Source organism: Chamaea fasciata, unplaced genomic scaffold (genome assembly GCF_029207755.1).
Source record: "Chamaea fasciata isolate MVZ Bird 193981 ecotype frontalis unplaced genomic scaffold, bChaFas1.0.hap1 SCAF_4, whole genome shotgun sequence".
Taxonomy (NCBI): Eukaryota; Metazoa; Chordata; class Aves; order Passeriformes; family Sylviidae; genus Chamaea; species Chamaea fasciata.
In genome coordinates this window covers 42,095,493-42,115,950 of record NW_027094089.1, presented here as the reverse complement: position 1 = coordinate 42,115,950, position 20,458 = coordinate 42,095,493, and the positions used below count along the sequence as shown (strand labels likewise).

At 38.3% G+C, this 20,458-nt stretch overlaps 1 protein-coding gene across 2 annotated transcripts in view; it reads right to left on the bottom strand.

Moving 5' to 3' along the window:
* Positions 1 to 267: 267 nt before the first annotated feature.
* Positions 268 to 20,458, bottom strand: part of SNCAIP (synuclein alpha interacting protein) — a 108,551-nt gene continuing 88,360 nt past the window's right edge. The window contains exons 8-12 of one of the 2 annotated variants that reach the window (XM_066181379.1): positions 16,948 to 17,117; positions 10,374 to 10,472; positions 6,916 to 7,984; positions 5,038 to 5,105; positions 268 to 834 (exon numbers count right to left, since the gene is read on the bottom strand). In XM_066181379.1, coding sequence (XP_066037476.1) covers positions 750 to 834; positions 5,038 to 5,105; positions 6,916 to 7,984; positions 10,374 to 10,472; positions 16,948 to 17,117 — 1,491 coding nt within the window. In that variant the 3' untranslated portion in view covers positions 268 to 749. The remainder of the gene's footprint in view (positions 835 to 5,037; positions 5,106 to 6,915; positions 7,985 to 10,373; positions 10,473 to 16,947; positions 17,118 to 20,458) is intronic. The other variant, XM_066181380.1, reaches the window with a different exon arrangement.

Below are 20,458 nucleotides of genomic sequence, written 5' to 3'. Positions count from 1 at the left end.
GCAGTAACTTCAAAAAAGCTGAGCACACTGCCAATGTTTGCCAAGCAGCAGTAACTGGTAACCTAAAACTGCATTTACACTTTTTATTTCTATGTCTTTTAAAGCTGATAAAGGACTACTAAACATTAAAGAAACTCTTGACACAACTAATTGACTGAAATCCAGAAACTGGATGGTATCTAATTATCAAATGAACATCAAAAAGAACAATAAGAAACTTAAAGCTCAGAAGAGGAAATGAATAATTCAAAGTATGCACTCAGTGTGTCCTATTAACACCGTATTTATTTCCTTTTTACAAAAAATAGAAATAACAACAGACAAACCATACTAAAAAAAGAAAATCAATGCTTTTGCCTTGATCTCACTGAGGAGCTGTGCAGGCAGAGTCCTGGATGAAACTTTGACAGTATATGCTGTTGACAAAGGGAAATAAAGATATATGACAATATATTCATGCAAGACACAAAGTACAAAACGTGTTCTGTGGTCTAACATTTTGGAGCTTGCAAGTGTCATAACAATTTTCAAATTGTTACTTCTGCTCACCTGTGCCTTTACACAGCACAGCTTACAAACAAGTTACATATACACATATATCATAAAAAAAGATTTGTATATGGTCTAACTGATACAAATTAAGGCATCCTAACAGCTGCTGTTTTGCTGGTGAGGGGTATGTCTCATATTAGTGTTTCAACAGGCTATATTTCAGATATTTCAGACTAAGTGAGACATCAAGACATGGTTCAGAGGAAGAATTCCTGCAGCTCTGGGTCTTCAGTACCCTTTTGAGTGTCAGATTTCTGGATTTTCCAGTTGATGTCATCATGCCTGGAGAAAAAAAAGGAGAAAATTATTCAGTGGTAACACTAAAAATATAAAGGGGTTGGCAATGTGTTTATTTACCCCATTTTGTTCCATTTGTATGTACTGAAATCTGAATTCTTGTTTCTCTCTGGGCTTATTTTTCTAGACATATGCTACATAAAATGCTCTTTAATATTGTGGATTTTTTCTGAATTATAACTTCCATTCTGAAATCAAACCTGAAAACCCATGGGATGATGAGGAGCTTTTAAAGTCACAGCATTAATTAGTGCGCTGTTGTCATGTTCTGCTAATAATGCACAGAATATCAAAAAATTCCTTGTACTTTAGAGAAAAGTATCAAAGTGACAGAAAGATCCACTTTCTGTTGATCCAATCAACATTAGACATATACTATTGGTTTCTGACTCTGCCTGTAATTGAATTATCTTGTCCCTGTTAATAATCATCAGAGAGAAATTAACCTGTCTATCTATTGTGTAGGAGATCTGAATGACAGCTTGCCAATTAGAGTAGAAAAATTAAGCACAACATATTTGTAGCACTAATTTTCTTCACTTCCTTTCATATAGTCTTGCTCTGAATTCCCAGTATGTTCCTCTTCTCTTCAATTAACCTTCCAATTGATTGTTGACTAAGCATCCTCACTTTTAGTTATTACTGCTGAAGAGTAAAACTCCTACAATACAACCATGACTAGCTGGTTTGCTGCTGCAAAGGACAGGCACTAGAGTGAGAGCAAGAGTCGGTATGAACAAGTCTGCCTTTAACTCACGTATTGGTGAGCCTGGCTCTTTTAAGCCAGAATAGCTTTATTTCAGCCTAAAACCATCACAAAGAACGAAATATTCCCAAGAAAATTATACTTATGGTTAGATAACCTGGTGGTTACTTCAGGTTTACTGGAAGCTAACCTCATGGACCATACTTTTTGGTCCTAACAAGAAGTGCATGAGTGATCATTCTATTTCAACCCCTCCTTTATTCATCTAAATTACAGTTGTCACATACCCAAAGCAAGAGCAAAAAGCACAGAATTGAGCCAGGCAAGACAGACTTTGCAGGACTGAGTCTGAGGAAGTAAAAGAGGAGCTTAGCTCTTTGCCATAGCTACATGTTGGCATTTTACGTGCATTGCTGTTATCATAACGTTAACCATGTATCTTTACTGAAGGATGTTTTCTAAGGCTAAGATTTACTTGCTGCATTGGCTTAGGCTTGCAGTGTTGCAAGAGCCTGCGGGTGAGCTCCCCATGTAGAGGCTCACTAGGCACACCCATGACCCCCTTGGGCAGCTCTACAATTGCAATGTGACCTCAAAGAGGAAAATCTTTAGCGAATGCAGATATCTCTAGGTGACAATACTGAACAGACATGCCTTCTACAACTGTGCCTCCTGGCCTGGAGAAAATATTTGTATTACCAATATTGCTAATTAGTAACCAAATTTCTAGTTAAATTTCTAACATCTTCTAGTGCCTGTATCACCACTAATACATCCTGTCATGCAACAGGCAGTGATGCATGATCACAACAGCTCACAAGAGAACAAATGTAAATCTTCTGTGACAAAGTTACTTTCACATTTACCCTATACTCTACTAATACAAATGGTTACTATTTTGTTAGATATAGATAAGCATTCTTTTTCTGGAGCATATATTTGAAGTTGTAATTCATCCAATATTAGGCCTAGCAGTGGGGTACATATTAGGTTAGATTCACTTGCTGTTTTAGAAGCATACCCATTTTACTATCTGACAGATATCTGATGATGGATTCTGCTGAGTGCCCCCATATGGGAAGCATTCTTTTCCTGTTGATAGTTGTACCTAATACAGGGTTTTATATTGATATGGTGAGTTACCACTTTTTTTTTGTAATGCAGATCTCAGATGATTTAAAGTGTGGGAAAGAACTGTTCATTGGCATACATGTAAGATGGAAAAACTACTACAAGTATTTGCTTGGAGTTGTAATGTGAAAAAACTAGCTGATCCTTCCAAAAGAGGAAAAAATATCCCAAACCATCCTGCACATCCAAAATTTCCTCCTAGGCTTTAAGAAAAATAGGGTGTATCAAATTTTAAAAGGCCACTAAAAATTTAGCACAGTCCTCTACTATTATGATGTGACCAACCTGAAAAAGTAAACTACAAAGTCTGAATGTACTTTCAGGTATTTTGAGTGAAAACAAAAAAACAAATGAACAGAAGATGAAGAAAAAGGTGTTGGAAACTAGTTGACAGGAATGTCATCTCATTGAAAGTAGATTTTGTATACTGACTTCAGATTTCAGAAAATGCTAATGGAATTCCCTACTATAAGGGTGTAGTGTGAAAATGGGCTTGGGACAGTGTTCAGAAATATAACTATCCAATATAAAAATCTGTAAAGGTTTTAACCACCAAAGACTGCCCTGTTTTCAAAAAAGTTCTTTTTTTTCAAAACAGTTCTGAAATTGTAATTACGTAGTCTCCCCAGACTATCCAGGGAAAATTCAAACAGTGTCCAGGAGCTTGTAGTGCACACAAATGTGATGTTCTTTTAAGATTTAAATGTCACAACTACTGGATATCATGTAGTTGATGAATGACAGGCACCCATTTTGCTATTCAAAAATCACAACATATACAAAGGCTAGCTTAGAAGCTCTGAGAACCTTCAGGTCTGTGTCCTGATTTCTGAAAAGTAAAATACAACTTCTTACGTGATATTTGGAAATTTCATGCCACAGACTTTGGCATAGAGTTTGCTCACTTCCTAATTTGTGGGTACTGTATCAGCCTCCTCAAGCTGTGCCATTTGTGCACTCTGCTCCTTCTTTCCTACTCTCCGGTTCTCCATATGTCCATGGTAATGGGGACAGCTTTAAGACATGGTGCCTGGACCAGCAGTGCCTGAAGGGATAGCCAGGAGTTCATGCCCAACCATCACCCTCCCAGCAAGTGACTCCACAGACCTGCAGTGGCAGCCAGACTTTCTCTGTCTCTCACTTCTGGGAGAATGCCACATCACCAGGGATTTCTCACACAAGAGCAGCTACACAAGGCAAGTGACAAATTACAACTGCCTACATCTGGGAGATGGCTCTAACATAAGGATGTGATTAATAATTTCATATGACTTTAAGATCTGGACAGGCAGCTGGATGTTTTGACTGGAAGCTGCCCACTGATGCTCCTTCAAACTGCTGCTATCCAGTTTTCTGCACAGAAGTTTCCTTCTTTGTTTTCAGGAGAGAATGAAACCTCTTGGAAATCCTACAGTTTCTGGTTTCACATAGACTGTGCAAATGTCTTCTGAACAAGACTCACATTTCCAGTACAGAAATTGAGTTTTTATGTAGGGGAAGGTCCTGGCAACAGAAAACTAGTGAATAGAACCCTCTTCCTCCATGTATTAGATATTTAGAAAACACTAACTTGAAGGTGACTTAGGGTCTTGAACTGCAGAATAACTAATATCAAACTAACTTTACATCTCAGTTTAACAGAAAAAGAGAAAAGGAATTTGTGAGTGTTAAGAGTTAAGTGAAAATGACAGGTCATTTTTAGAGAGCATTCACTTATAAAATAAACATTTTATCAAGTAGTGTTTTTTCCAACATATCTTCATGGAATTGAGGGACTGGTCTCTATCTGGCCGAATAATCCTGATGGAACAGGATTAAATTAAGGAGTTTGAACACTGTCAGAGTTAATCAGACTTTTAAAAAACAGATTTAACTTCAAAGTCTAAAAAGTAAGAAAAATCTAATGAGTAAGAAAAATATGCAAAAATAGAAGAGCACTTAGACTTCAAGTACAGCATTCTGCTTCATGTTCTCTATATTCTCTGTTTAGAGATGAACTGTGGTCTTTTTGCTCTTCTCATGAGAGGAAATTTAATTTCCATTCTCATCTGGTACTTGACTTTTATTCAACAGAGGCAGAATACTCAGCCAAAGTCTGCTATACACCCTGGTGGATTTATGAGCATGAATACTTTCTGTATTTGCTTGGAACTGAAATCCTGTAGCCAGTTCAATGGTGACATCAGCAAAAATCCATCATAAATTTCTACTTTTCTAGGAGTTTAGATGTTCATCTACTTCCCCTCTTGTGAATTGATTTCAGTGTTTCAGTTACAATGTTAGCAAACACATACAATTTGAGAAAAAGAAGGCAACAGAGATGCTAAACATTACCATGCATAAGCACATACCAAGCATAGTTACACAGTTCTTCATTCAGCGTGCTAGAAGAAAGACTGGTGTAGCTGAAGTAAGGATCCTAAGGAAGTACGATATCATATCAATTAAGAGCATGCACAGAGCTTCTCACATGGATAACATGAAAATCTACTAAAACATGCAATCAGCCACAGTAACATTTTAACAGATTTCTTTTTGCACCTAAATCTGTTACCTCTTTGAGATATATGCTGTGGTCCTTTGGGTTGGTAGGAAAATTTAGTCTTTACACAGTTCTGACGCTGGCAGCAGTAACATGCAAACATGGTCTTTTCACAGAACAAGCATTTTACATTGCAAGCATCAACACCATTAGAATTACCTCATGCAGTCCTTCAAATTTCTTAGAGAACTAGAAAAACTGCTTGCAGCCTTGCAACCTATCAGAACATCTTTGAAAACAGACTATCTTTTCCCCTGTCACTATGAAATCTGAATCACCCATTAAAAAAAAAAGCTACTGTGTTATAAAAATACTTTGTTAAATTGGCTGTTCAACTAGATGGTGCATGTCTTTAAAGACTCAAATCAGTGGTTCATATTGTGATTCTGAGTAAACTTCAAGAAATACAGTCCCACTTCAACTTAGCCCTTTAGGTCTCCTTTGATTACTTCATTCAGTTTCATTTAATTTCATTTCAGTCTGCCATAGCTTTATTGGTCTAACAGCACCCACTAATATGGACTATTCACTATTTCCCAGTTCTTTCTTTCCACTGTTTCTTTTGCCTCCTCTTTGCCTAAGATTTTCCTGTATTTTTCTCCCATTACCTTGTCATACTTTCTACAGTATATAATTTACTACTGCTGCTCCTCCTCCTATTGGCAAGCCTTATGAGGTTTTTTTCATCTTGAAATTATTCTTTCACCTCATGTCTTTCCATCTACCACTTCCCTCTCTCCCTGTCTTCCACAGAGGATTAAATCATCTACCATTCTCTCTCACTCACCTCTATTGTATCTCCAGATGCTCACAGTACTCTTCACCCTGCAAACATACTGCAGCCACAGTATTTCCTACATCTGTCCCTTCTATTCAGTACAAAATCACAGAATCACAGAATCTACTAGGTTGGAAAAGACCTTTGAGATCATCGAGTCCAACCTATGACCTAAAACCTTGAAAGATCTATTTGTTCCAAGTATTTTCTCCTTCCTTTTAAATAGGAGGACCAGCCTTTTAACTGCATCCTCTTTCCCTTAGATTTCCAGAAAAGGCACTCTGTTCACTGCAGAAGGGGGAAGATCTGAATCCAGTATGTTTTGTGACAGGCCAACCATGTGCTCTGACACAAGAAGACTCTGTGCTATGAGGAGAAAGTGGTCAAAAAAGAAGACTTGCTGCTGACAGCTTCATCACCCAGAGCTGGCTGTAGCTCCCACAGAGGCAGGACGGACCATTTCTGCAATTTTTCCTTGTTATTTTTCTTCTGTTGGCCTCATCAGTCTTTATATGATAGGACAGGGCTAGTCCTTCAGTTGTTTACTCCTCAGAAAACCCATGGTTTCAAGACTGGCATTCTCATTGTGTGTTTTGTCACTCACTGCAACACCAAACATCATTTCCATGTGAATCATTTCTCTGTGGAAAGCTTTTAACACATTTTCAACACATGAATATGCGAATCATGTGCCCTAAGAGCACAGACTCTATACACAAGCAATACCTGCCACTCCTAGGAAAATTCTTCCAAAACTAAAAAGTGGATGGGCTTTCTGCAGGTCAAATAAAATAAAGTATTTGTGTGCATCATTTTGCAATGGACAGGCATATGGAAGAAGCTGTCAAACTTATGTATTACTTAATGAGACAAGAAAAAAAATGCCCCTCCTTCTTTCAGTGTACTCACTGGCTTGTTTCTTCCTTTTGAGACAACTGCTGGATTTCCCTTGCTTTCTGTTGTCTTCCTTCCTAGTGAGGTAAAAGGCAGCGTTGAGGACGTTTTGATGAGGTTTGCTGTTTGACAATTGTTGTTGTTATTTTGGTTACCACTTAGTGTCTCCATTATGGACCGGAAGGCCCCAAAAGGCCTTTTCGGCTGGTCCCCTGCATGCTCCCCAGAGCTGGCCAGAGCCCGCATGAGTCCTTTGCTCCGGTCTTTGTCCTTTTCCTCATTTAGTTCTGACTCTGCTAGCTCCACCTGCACCACAGGCTCCTCAAAAGTTACTCGAAGTTTCAAATTTTGAGAGGTTCTGCGCTTTGAAGATGGAGACTTGAGAGCACTCTTAGGGCTGGTGGCAACCTTCTGGGCAGTGGCACTGTCTGTGCTGAATGGAGAGTTGTCTCCACAAAACTGGTTCTGAGGCACCGTACCAGACTGGTATGGGGCTTCATTATCTGGATCGCTGCTCTCCGAAGTAGGGGAAGGACTGTGGCCATCCATGGACTTGGAGACCCTGATACCAAAAGGGAAGCGCCATCCTGCTGTGGAAGTGTGCTTCTTAAGCATCATGTTCAAACTCTCTGTGCTCTCAACACTCTCCACTATAGGCTGAGGTCTTGGTTTGTCAGTTCTTTTCACAGGGGTGTTCTTGTGATCCTCAGAATTACCTGAATCTGTATCAGACTCACTGAGAGACCGCTGCATCAGTTGCCTCAGTCGGGCTAACTTCAACTCCCTTTTCTCTGGCAAAATCTTCTTCACGTTCTTGGAGGATGCGTGAGCGTCCTGAAACTCCAAAGTCAGCTTTTCCTGCATACAGACATTTTCAGAAATTTCCTTCCCCAACAACTGGCGCAAGATTTTATCTGAGTCCTCATCTTTTATCTTAGCTCCAGCGCGGCCACATGTGCTTGTTCCCAAGCTGCCAAGAATCTGAATCCCATCTTGGGTGTTCAATTTACTTTTTGGTGGAGACAATTCATCTGCTTCAGATGGTTTCCACTGGGGTTTTCCAGAAGCAGGAGATGATGGCAAGCTTAAAGAAAAAAAGAGGAAATGTCACAGCAAAATTAGGGCATATATAAAATGTGAAACTGGCATTTCCAATGTGTGGGTCTGTCTCAGTTTATTGTTACTTATCCTTTTCATTGGTACTCACATGGAATTCATTGCTGTGATGCCACAGCAAAGATTACATAGAGAAGGATGTAATACTGTTTCTACTCCTATGTAGAATTTGAGTATCTTCGTTTTCTTATAAAAAAAAAACCTCCTTAAAATCAAAACTTAGAATGGTTATTCAAACACCAAACATGACTTTAAGAGGAAAATTCTAGAGACACTACTCCTATTTGTGTGAGTTGACATGCAAAAAAACGCCACAAGGCCAAATGCCTACTATACAAGTCACACCATAATAAAAAAGTAGCTTATTCTAAGTCCTGTGAAAGTACCACCTCTCTGCATAGCAATGATTTCATAAATCTAACCTGCATCTGGTATTAATAATAACAACCATGTAAGACCCCATAAAAAGTCAGGGCAATTTGCACTCAAAACCTTTTCAGACATGAAATGCTGAAAAGCAAGAGAAAGGTGACATGAATGTATTTCAATGCTAATAGAATAATAAATTAAATTTAGAACTCCAACTGTTTTACAGAAGACAACAGGAATTTCAACAATGCTGGATTTGTGAAGAATGTATATTGCAGAGACATTTTCTCATTACACTTCACATTCTTACTTTAAAACACTTTTCCTCTAAGCAAGGACAAGGTGACAAAATTTAGGTTCTGGTGAAGCTGGCAAGTACCTTCTGCTCTGATGAGTCCATAGTTTTCACAGTGTAAAAAATTCACATGCGTATACTAAACACCTCATTTTCAATTAATTTTACACTTTTTTTTTTTTCCCCTGTGGCAAATCTAAACACTCTGAAGAACATGCACTTATCTACAGCGCACATTCCGAATAAAAGGGATATGTTCTCTGAGATCTGCTACTCTCTCCTTGGTTGATGAAAACATCTATAAGTGAGTTCCAACTAGAAGGAAAAGTAGTAGCCAACTATGAAGTAAAATAGAGTGTAACTTTTAGACTTGCTCATTTAACTAAAATGATGTTGAAACATACCCTTTTACAGGAATAATGAATGATGAGGGATCTGCTTTCACCTGTTTTTATCTGACACTGAAAGTAAAACAGTCCTGGTGCACACCAGAACTCACTTGCGAGACCACTTGGAAAGATCAGGCAGCAAAAATCACAGAGACCAAATGAGCTGGAAAACAGCTTTTGGTCCCATTGTCCCTGTTGGGTTGGCACACAAGGAAGACAAAGATTCCTAAAAAAAGGCAAAACCCCCTTTTTCCAGTGTGGTTTTCTACTTCAGCAGGGGTTTGGAGTTTACAAGTTCCTTTACACAAATGTGTCTCTAATCCTAATGTCTTTGTTATCTACAACTGCAACTGTTTGCACTTCTCTGAAGCAGTGATACATGAAATTCAGGGCCATGGAGCACTTGTACAGAAAAATGCTCAGGATTCTGTGAGAATTGAAAAAAAGCAGTCACTGACCCTAGAATTTCATACTTGATGACCCAAAGCTCTGATCTTCAATAGCTGCAGAAGCCTTTATGCCGGCTCTACAGTTCCACATTTATGTAGCTCCCTAACAACTCTGAAACAGGGAGAAGCACTGTATATGGCTTCCAGAGAGGAAAATAGGTTAAAAATAAGGATAAACCAAGCTCTATTTGCATGTCAGTTACTTTCTTTCTTTCAATATCATCTTCAGATTTCTGTGAGACTGAAGTCATGTTTGCTTCATCTGCTTCCATGCAGATCTCTCAATGTCAGAGAGATCCAGCCTTCTGTCTTCCTCTTTAATATCTGAAATTTGTGTTTCTGTGACTTCTTGACAGGATACATAGGTAATACATAAAGTTTCCAGAGTTTTGACTTTTGATACAAGCTACAGCAGATAAAAGATTTAATGAGTATAAATTTTGCTTTATACTCATTAAATCTTTTTTTTTCCTAACTTTTTATAACTTACTGCTAAAGTAATGTATGATAGACCAACAAAACATCAAACTTTACTAAAGTGGAAAACCCTTTCCTAGGGTTTCTAGGATCTTCTGCTGTTCATCTAATTCAAAATATACTACATTCCAATGTAAAATCGGCTTTCAGTCTATTGGGAAGCAGGGACTATTTAATTTATACTCAGCAATTTCCAATATTTATCACCACTACTCGTTGTCAAGTTCTAGAAGCTCAGCTTCGAGTCCACGAGGCAAAACTCACACATTTTCTTTACAGAACACATCTACTATTTAGCCAGATCACTGCTTCTCCTGACAACTGTTGTATTTTGAAAGTATGCAAATACAGGCTGCAGTACAGTTCCAGCCACCTTACCTTGGGGAGGTGGGCAGTGACTTGCCCTCTGAAGCCCCTCGCTGGGCTTCTAAAAGCTGCTGGAGTTGGTTCTGTAATGTCACACGTTCCACAGTCTGCCTGCAAGAAAATGTAGGACTGTTTACCTCAAACTGTAAAACTGACTGCGTAAGTAAGTTTCAGGAAAACTGATACTACCCTTTCAACTTCGTATTAAAGAAAGAAGTCCTCTTCACCTGTACTCTATGTACTGAATAGAGAATTTATAAATAAGAACACAGAGAGTTTGTACTTCTGAATCTCTGCTGACATTTTGTGATCGCTGTACAAGAACAACTGAGAAAAACATGTCAGATTATTTATTATACTTCATATAAGGACAAGTGCATGATCATAAGCAACAGTGAATTGAAACTGAATGACTCACAGACACAAAAATATGGTAAACTTAGGGCCATTTTGCTTCTTGTTTATGGAAAAGAATAGAAAGTGCAAAGATTAGGCAGTCACCTCCTATGTTTGGTGGATGGCCTTTGCCATCTGAGCAACAGCTCAGGCAACTGCTCTCTCCCTTTCTATTTGCAAATGAACTCAGAGAAAAGTTTCTGCCCACTGGAAGTGATTGGTCCAAACTACAGCTGCAGGATGGTATTTGATGTCTGTACCACATCTGCTTGTTGCACAGCCTTTCCAAGGGTCCTACTCAGGCTCTGTATCCACCTTTATCCCTGTGCTATACCCACCCAAGTTTATCACTTTCACTGTAGTGTTGTGATCTACACTGTTTTCCAAATAACTTCAGAGACCAGCACTTGAAAAATTGCAATAATACCTAGAAACTGTTAGTAATGTGAGAGTGATATATATCCACAGTACAAACGCCATTTTCTGTTTATCACCTTTGATCACATCTGTTGTCCTGCAACATACCTATTTCCCTAGGAAAGTCTCAGTTGAGCTGCTTATAAACTGCAAACCCTCAAGTAGTTTTACAAGAATTGCAGATCAATTTGCCACAAAAAAGGTCTTCTTTTCCCTGCTTCCATACCATTCAGACATTCCATTCTTACATCAAAACACTGGTTTTTCTTGACCGCCACAGATAGCATCTGTTAAGTGATCTGTAATTTCCAGTGCATCTAAACACTGCACAGACAGAATTATTAGAAAACTTCTAGAAAATTAGATTTAGAGGGTTTTGTTCCCTGGTCCTGACTAAATCACCATGTGAAAATTACTTTTTATCTGCTTCCCCGGTCTCTGTTTCTGTTGCTGCCTAAGTAATATGTTTTTAGTACTTTTATTCTTGTTGGATATCCAGAACTAAGGCAGTTCCCTACCAGTGAGCTGGACAGTTTCCTAGCTCACATGCCATCAGCAAAAGATTTAGCTGTGTTCAAAATGCAGTCCTTACAACTGGCAATGTCAAAGCCAGAAAGAATCCAGATCACTTTTTAGACTAGAGGTTGTACTTGCAGGGCTGGCAGAAAAAACGTGTTTTACTTTTAATATATCAAAGTGAGCTTGAAAAATGCAATAGAAATAAAAGTGTGGTCTTGACATTACATTTTACAACACAGCCATTCTTCATGTAGATACTGTTTTCCTTTAATTTTCCATCTTCCTTCCTCTGATCTACACACTTCTTTACGCTATTTTAAAATTGCTCCTACCATTTGTCAATATTAGCTTATATTGCAGCTCCCTGGATACTCTCCTATAAGAGCCAGTGAAATTCTTTTCAGGTTTTGATGCAATGAATCTGTTTTCTTTTCCTTTTATCATTCCTTCAATTTCTTTTTTTTTTAAATAATGGACCTAAGTTTTTAATGTTTTTAGCTTTAGTGGAGATCTGTGACATGTCTTCTTGAGGTAGTGTTCTGATTCCACTTCAACAATTAATTGTGCTAAAAGAGTTCAAGTTTTCTCCATTTTCAGAGTTTAACTAGTCAGTACATAAGTCATAGACACCCACACATCTTGACAGCACCATCCCTCAATATAAATAACATGCACATAAATATTCTAAGATAACACTGGAAACAGGGGATCACAACTTCTTGGAATAGCAATAATGCAAAGTATTAAAGCCAGACTGATTTAGGAGACAAGATCACTGTAGCTTCAGGGGTAAGAGGGTATACTTGTTTTATTATAATTGATGGCCAAATTCTGGGGACCTTAGCTTAGCCAATGCTCCCAGTGAGTAATGTGAAGGGACCCTTTGGTGTCTAGCTAGACATCTGGGGATCCCAAATACCTCCTTAGGAAATCAGGGAGCTCTGTACCTGCAGAGGGAATGGGCTACGCTCTGCAGGAGTATCTCTCATAGCATGTTTTCTTATTTCTCTTTTTTTTTTTTTTTTTTTTTTTTTTTTTTTTTAATAACACAGGAATGACTACGCTATAAAGCAGAACATAAAATGGCTTAACTAAGTAAAAAAGAGATGAGTATTGCAAAGCTTATACCAGGTTTCTTATTATATGTCTATATAACATATTCTACCCCCCAAAAAAAAACCACCAAAGCAAAACCCCCAGCAACTTGCACACAGTTTACTATACCACTACAGGGATTTTTTATTCAGTTATTTTTACAGCTATTCCTAAGATGTTCCAGGAAAATCATGGATTTCTTTAATACAACACAGAAAAGTGCTTACAATGGAGAATATTAGACTATTTTCTCAACTTCATCATTTGACTCATGGCTTGTTTTGGTCTTTGCTGTGACAGATATTTTGGCTTGATAGCATATCAAAAGAATCAGTAGGTGTCTCACTCATTAATTGATATGCCCATCTAGGTCCACAAATTAGGACAGTACAATCTGGAAATACACGTCCATTGTCAGACAGCATTTAAAAAGAAGTCTGTGGAAGCACTCACTTTTATGTCATTAATTCTGACATGGTTTCTTCAGATCAGGAAAGCCCAAATAATCTAAGTTACACTGCATGTAGGAATTTTCTACACTGGCAACTATGGATTTTTTTAGGCAGGTGAAAATCAGTGAAAGAACAAGATGGTAAGACCTGTGAAGACCCCAGGAACTAAAATGAAAGCAAATTATTTTGTATAGTCTCTATGGGAAACTTTTGTGACTATCCCAAGTATTTTCTTTAGCTCAGGAAGTCATACTGTATTGAACAAACTTCTGTAATTAACAAGAGATTTAAAACAGGCTTGCATTTTGAAGCCAGTAACAGCAGGTCTTTGTGGGCTACTTTCCTTTCTACCTATGGAAAGAATTCCTTGTTTTTTTCCCTTTTGGGGGAAACCCTTAGTTAATCCTCTTGTGAAGATTTGACGGAACATTTGTAATTTCCACTTATTTCCTTCTTCCAAACATAAAGGCTTTTGCCCCTGAATGGAGACTTAGCTCAGAATATTTTTCTATACTCCTCTGTATTTGTCATCTGAGCTGCTTTGGTTCAAAGAGCTGAAAGATGTGAAGACTGGAAAAATGTGATGTTATTGTTTTAATTTTGTGCCTTCTGTTAAGGAATGTCTCCAAACATTATGATGGCTTGGAATAACTTCTCTCTACAACTCCTCTGTGTTGCTTGATGACTGGAAGAACTCAAAAGGAGAATAGAAGGTGATACATCATTCTTTGAGTTAAAACTTTTGAAGATACAGGTCTTAATAAGGGCTTGTCTAAGAGACTTTCTGCACTGCTTTTCTTCTTCCAGAATATCAACCACCCCAGTCTTCCTGTGGCTGGGGAAATAGTGTTACCAGATGAGGCTCCCTTGTTTCATTACTAAGGCACTCAAAATAAAGAGGATTGCATGATCAGCTCATGCTTATGAAAGCTGAGGGAAAGCTGGGAAGCACATAAGAGCCCTTAGTGTTGATATTGACTGTTCAGGTATATCCATCATGATACAATCATACCTCTTCTGTCTCTAGAACAGTGTTCATTAAGCCTGGGAGAAGTAGTTGTTGAAAATCCAGGAAAGCCAGCTCAACTGCCCAGGTTGCAGTTACTCCTTTGTAACAGCTACATTATGTACGTTTGAAAGAATTAGATAGCAAACTTGACTTCCATCTGTTGCTACCTAATGTCTTCAGGATCTTCAGAACTGCTTTCAGGATTTTCAGAGGTGTTGCAGCCAGCATGTTCTCCTGCTGTAATAAAGGTCCCCTTGACAAACTGCTCCATAGATATATTTTGTATCACTTTTCAGAAGCCTAAGGACTGCAAACAGGGCAAGAGTCTTCTTCCATCATCCCTTCTGGCTCCTGAGCATGAACCTCTGAACATGGTCCATTGCATCTATCAAAACCACTTGTGGCCTGAGGCCTGCAGCCCAAACAGCACGCAGAAGCTGCTCCTTGAAGCAGAAAATAGATTATTTCACTGGCTCAGTAAACTGCAACAGGGTTGCACAAGAGACATATCTTTGTAGAAGAGGGAGAAAAGGCTGCTGCTGCACTTACTGAAAGTAATCTGAAGCCTGAAAAATAGGCTGCTGAAGGGAAGCAGATTCAACTCCAGCTGAAACAAGCAAAGAAACTCATCAGGAGCCAGATAAGAATAATTTCAATGGCTTCCTATGGATGCAGTCTGTGAGACAACAGGGATACTTGGCAAAGTGTTAATGGTTTTGTCATGAAAGTTACAAGTAGACTATTCCTGTGGGAGTAAACAGCATGCTGACTCACATAACAACTCCTTTTTTTCCATGTAAGAGGTAAAACTTTTATCAAGTACTGGGTGAGAACAGAAAAGAACTGAAACATGGGTATTCTGTGGTTCCCACCTCTGCTTCCTGATGTGTGTGTGGTTTTTCTTTCCTTTTTTTTTCTCCTGCTGAATTATGGGGAAAATATATTTCATTATATATTGATATAAATCAGATGCTAATGCTGTCTTCTAGGGAAATGCCCTATGTTTATTTTTTTTCCTTTATGTCAGATGACTTTATTTTTCAGCAAATGGACCAAGTACAATCAGGTACGTTGACATATGCAGGGAACATTGTAAGGCTGTAAAATTATGAAAATTGTAAATGTTATAATGATCCTCAGTTCAGTGTTTGTATTTTTCACAGTATAAATCTAAAAGCATGAAGATATTGCAAAGAGAAAATGTAAAGGTAAAGACAGGTAGATCACTTCCCTGTTATTGTCATGGGCAAAAGTGATTCAACATGGGAGTTTTAACTTAATTAGCATAAATATTTCATCACTGGTTCAGATATTGGAAACAAATTTTCCAATTTCCCCTTTTCCAAGCTCAGCTTCTCTCCCAGATTAATCTGCTCACCTAGCTCCTCTTCACCATTCTCAGGCTTCACTCCAGATACCTCTCTTGCCCTCTTTTCATTGCTGCAGGTTACCCCCAGTATTTTCAGTAAGCCAACATGCAGCACAGGTCAGGGTTCATGTCTAGCAGTTTCTCTCTGTTGGTACTTTTTCCCCATCCTTTCCTGTTCTCTAGTGTGGGTCTTTGACAGGCTGCATTCCAATCACGAAATCACTGGCTCTGAGCTTGTCCATGGCCTGCAGCCCTTTCAAGTGATGTACCTGTTCTACCATGGGTACTACATGGATCATTTTGGGTTGTGTCTTCTCCACCTTGGTGCACCTCCAGCTTCCCTGGCCTTGCTCTTCCCTCTGATTCTCACTCTTCTGTTTTCTTTGCCTCTGTGGCATTTTCTGCTCTTTTTTAGATATGTTTTCTCAGAGGTGCTACAAGAATGACTGCTGGGGTTCAGCTGTGTCCTGCAGTGGGTCTACTGCAGAGAGTTCTGTCTAACAAAGGGAAACCCCTCACTTGTTCTCACTGAGGCCACTCTGCAGCTCCCCTGCTAGCAGAATATTGTAATTTACCCAATACAATTAGCTACACATTTTTCACCATAAAATGATATAGTCTTCTTGAAACCTGGGGTTATCAGAAGTCATTTTCATGGACTGTGATAGCTGACATCTTGATTACATATCTATGCTGGAACAATGTCAGGTCAGTGCTGATGATTTCTAAAAGTCTAATGAGGATACTGACATGTTAAGCCACAGTAACTGCATCTACAATTAAAGCAAGCAATTAGAATCATTTGTGTTTCAAAATAATAGGCTCTTTACAGAATGTTTAATAAAAAACATACAAAAATATTAAAATCAGTTCATATGAAGAAATATAGGATAGAAGATATTTCCTGTAGGTTTTGGCGACTTTCCAAGACTAAAAAAATATCCTTCCAAGTATTGTTTCTACTGTTTCTACCAACATCAATACACAGCACTGAAACCTGTATATAAAAGCATGCTATATGAACAGAAATAATGATCTGTAATGGAAAAGGGAATGGATTTCTTCATACATACCCTTTTCAGGTATATATGTATGTATGTATGTGCCACTTCCTTCATGTCTGTACAACGAACTGCCACAAAAAGGACAGTTGAAAAACTGAGCTCCTAAAGGTGAAGGGACAAAGACTTGAGAGCAGGAAAGACTGGAGAAATAAAGTAGAAATATGACTTTAAAATGTCATATATAAGAAAATAGACGCTGCTAAAAAACTGAAGATGAATTAGGGTATTTAAGATCAATCCTTCTTGCTAACAATGAAACACTTACTCCTTCAGCTGCTTAGTCAGCTTGACAACCTGAGAGGCCAGTGACATACACGTCTCCACAACTACTAAGTAGCGGGAACACATGGTGTATCCATGTCGCTCTGCACTCTGTGAGGGTTTCTCTCCCAGGTGGTTTTGCATGGTGACATTTGCTCCATATTCAACCAGTGTCTGTAAAAACATAAAAGGGAACACCGACATCTGTAAGTGTAAATCTCTGCTAGAAATTCTGATCAGCACAAGAATGGTTGGACAAAAAGCACTCCAGAATGAAATGCTTGAAAAATGCTAGTCTAAGCCAGTAATTTTTAAAATTAATTCACTGAAAAATCTGTTTGCCACTTGTATTCAAGCCATATACCACTAAAATCTACCACTCCGGTGCAGCAGTAACATAGAAGAGTGAACTGCAGTTCAGAAGGGCTATAAAGAGACTATATTTTTTATATTACTCCTTCCTCTCTCCTTGAAGTTCTACTAAATTATTTTGTTTTCTGTTCATTTATTTGTACAGTTTAGCATCCCTTGTAACATTCATACAATGAGTGGGACTAGCAAATGAAAAGAGGGGACTTTCATCTGGCCACCTATTGATTCTCTCCTGCATCATAGTAATAAACTTTTGCAGATGCACCTATGTATGCATTACAGAACATTGTGATAACTTTACACATGGCAGACCTAGAAAAGAAGGTACAGAACATCTGTTCTAGATCACATCCAGGTCCAGAGCAGTGTGAACACATTGCTAGCCAGTTTATAGTGGGTGGTGACGAGCTGTAATGGCTTATCAGGTCTGTTCTTGGGATCTCCACACTGCAAGGTATTGAAACACACACTTAGAATCTCATTTTAGTAATTTCTTTGCTACAGTATTTGCTGACTCCTTTTGTTGTTTAGCTCTCTATTTTCCACCACAACAGAATCCCTATGTTTAATACACTCAATAGGGAAGTCTCAGTGTCCTGACTCCTTGACTAAGTAATGCTTAGATATTGAAAGATGGGGCAGATACTTTAGGTCAGATAGGCACAAATTTCTTATTGCAGATAAAGAACTGTACAATGACTTTATCAATCTGGTTGGAATTTGGGGGGGGGGGTTAGGCTTTTTAATGCTGAGAGAAGTCTCATTGCTTCGCACTTGCTGGGTTAGTCATTATTTTCTTTTGAAGACATACTGAAATAAGTATCAGCTTTTAGTCTTCAAGAAAAATAATATCTTATTCTCTGATGTATGTCCCTGTGTTACTCCCAGTACCAGCAGAGAACCCTAGCTTGCTGCTGGAGAACCATCCAGGTTGTAAGCAGGACATTTGAGTCATTCTGAGACTAGAATAAAGAGAGTTCCATGTGCAACAGAAGTTCTGTCTGGCTGACCTCAAAGACATCCAATAAGTGAAGCAAGATTTGAGACCAAGTTTTCCTTCTTTATGATCTGTTTGTGATAATCAGTTGGGAGCTATTTGCATTATTGGAGTAGGTAAAATAGGACCTAAATATTCTCAGCAATGCTTTGATACACATTGATACCAGCCCTTAGGAAAACTTGTGAACCTATACAGCCAGAAACTACAGCATCATTAACTTTATGCATGCACATGCAGAAGAGGAATTGCATGGTTGAGCTCTTGGGTGACTTATGCAAGCAGAGCTTGTAAACCACTGAGGGTTGGGGTGGCTTGGCTGACCACAAACAGCAGACACAGAGACCTCTACATCTGCTGACAGAGAAGTGGAATGGGTGGTCTGTCTGATCTGCTAAAACCACACAGAAAGGAAAGTCATGAACTCTTGCACAGCATATCAATAGATTTGGCTTCATTTGCCAAGAAAGAAAACAAAGGAGAGTTATGACCTTGCAGAAAGTAATCACATAGTTTGAAACACGATAGGAGAGACATAAACACAGTGAGTAAGCAGGCCAGAGAACCACTGACAGCCTGTGATTCCTAATTTTTTATGCTGCTGCCTATAGTTTCCCTGTTTCCTTTATCACGTCTTTCTTCTTACTAGATTATGCACTGTACATTATTTTAAATTAGACTGTAAGCTTATTCGGCACAGGACTTATTTTGTTTCACAGCACAACAAAACATCAACTACACTTAAGACTGTGAGGTGTTAGTGAAGTGATATTACTGACATTGTGTATTTTTATCACCACTAGATAATTTTAATTACTTATTTCTCATGGCCTCACTTCAACAAAAAGCACTTGTTGAATTGCATATTTATCTAAAATAAAAAAAAAAATCTTTAGAATTCTAAGCCATTTAGTAAGGTTTGTTCTTCACAGGGAAAGCAAGGCTAGTCTCTTTGTTTACTTTTATCCATGAAAACAGCCTGCAGATGTCACCACTGTTCAAAATAATCAACACCCATTTCTCCTTCAAATGGACTGCAGGTCTTCATGAGGCACTGTTGAGATAGCAACCTTAAACACACACTCCATGGCAACCCTAAGCACACCCTCTTCCACAACAGTGCCCTCCACTAGTGAACCATATACATTTCTTATATCCATTTTTTTCCAATTGATCAGAGCAATTGGCTACAATACAATAATAAATCCACTAGATTCAGCATGGATGTGGTGGTTTGTTTATTTTATTCTCATATAAGTTTCTACAGGATCCATTCCTCACATCTTTAAGAAAAAAGACACTTCCCTTCAGTAAGAAAATGCAGAGATGGTCATGTTCTCCAAATCTATTTGACTGTCTTCTTTTCAAGTCTATTCATTCAGCTCAACCTGTTTGTTTTGTTTTTTTTTTTAACAATGCCATACTCTAAAACTGGCTTTTACAGAGTTTTGTCTTCTTGGTGACCAAATATATAAATGGACTGCAATAATAATAATAATAATAATAATAATAATAATAATAATAATAGTTTATATAATCATAATAGCTCTGCAGCTGTAGATCTGACATAACAGTGTGCACAAATATACTTAGCTCTTCAGAGCTTAACCTCTGAAGAGGTTAGCTAATAAAAATTCACTCTGTATTTTTTTTAGGGTTGGACTAATATAAATGTTCTGTATTTGCAGTGGCCTGAAGGGTGACGTGGATTGCTGCATGTGTGGTAACAGGAATAACATGTGTACTGATACATATCTGAGTCCTCTGAGAATTACTGCTCCTTCTTAGACATGTTTTCCTCCCTAACTTGACTTAATCACTTTAATTTTTATTTCTTGCCTTTCTGCCAAGGGGTTATTTATTCTTTTATCCATTCTTCTCCAATGACTAGTTTGTTTATCTAATACCTCTCTGTGATTTCCTGGAATAATTTTATTATTATTTCTTCTTCAAACAGCTTTAGCTCAAAGTGCCGACAACACAAACACTGAAATGTGCTCCTGTGATTAATGGTTCCAGAAAATTTGATGGACAGAGGGTGCATCTGCAATCAACACAAAGTTAAGTTGCTTCACCTTCAATAATTTAACAGAAGCTCTGATCAAGCAGGGACATTCCAGTGACTGGAAGTTGCCAAACTTGGCAC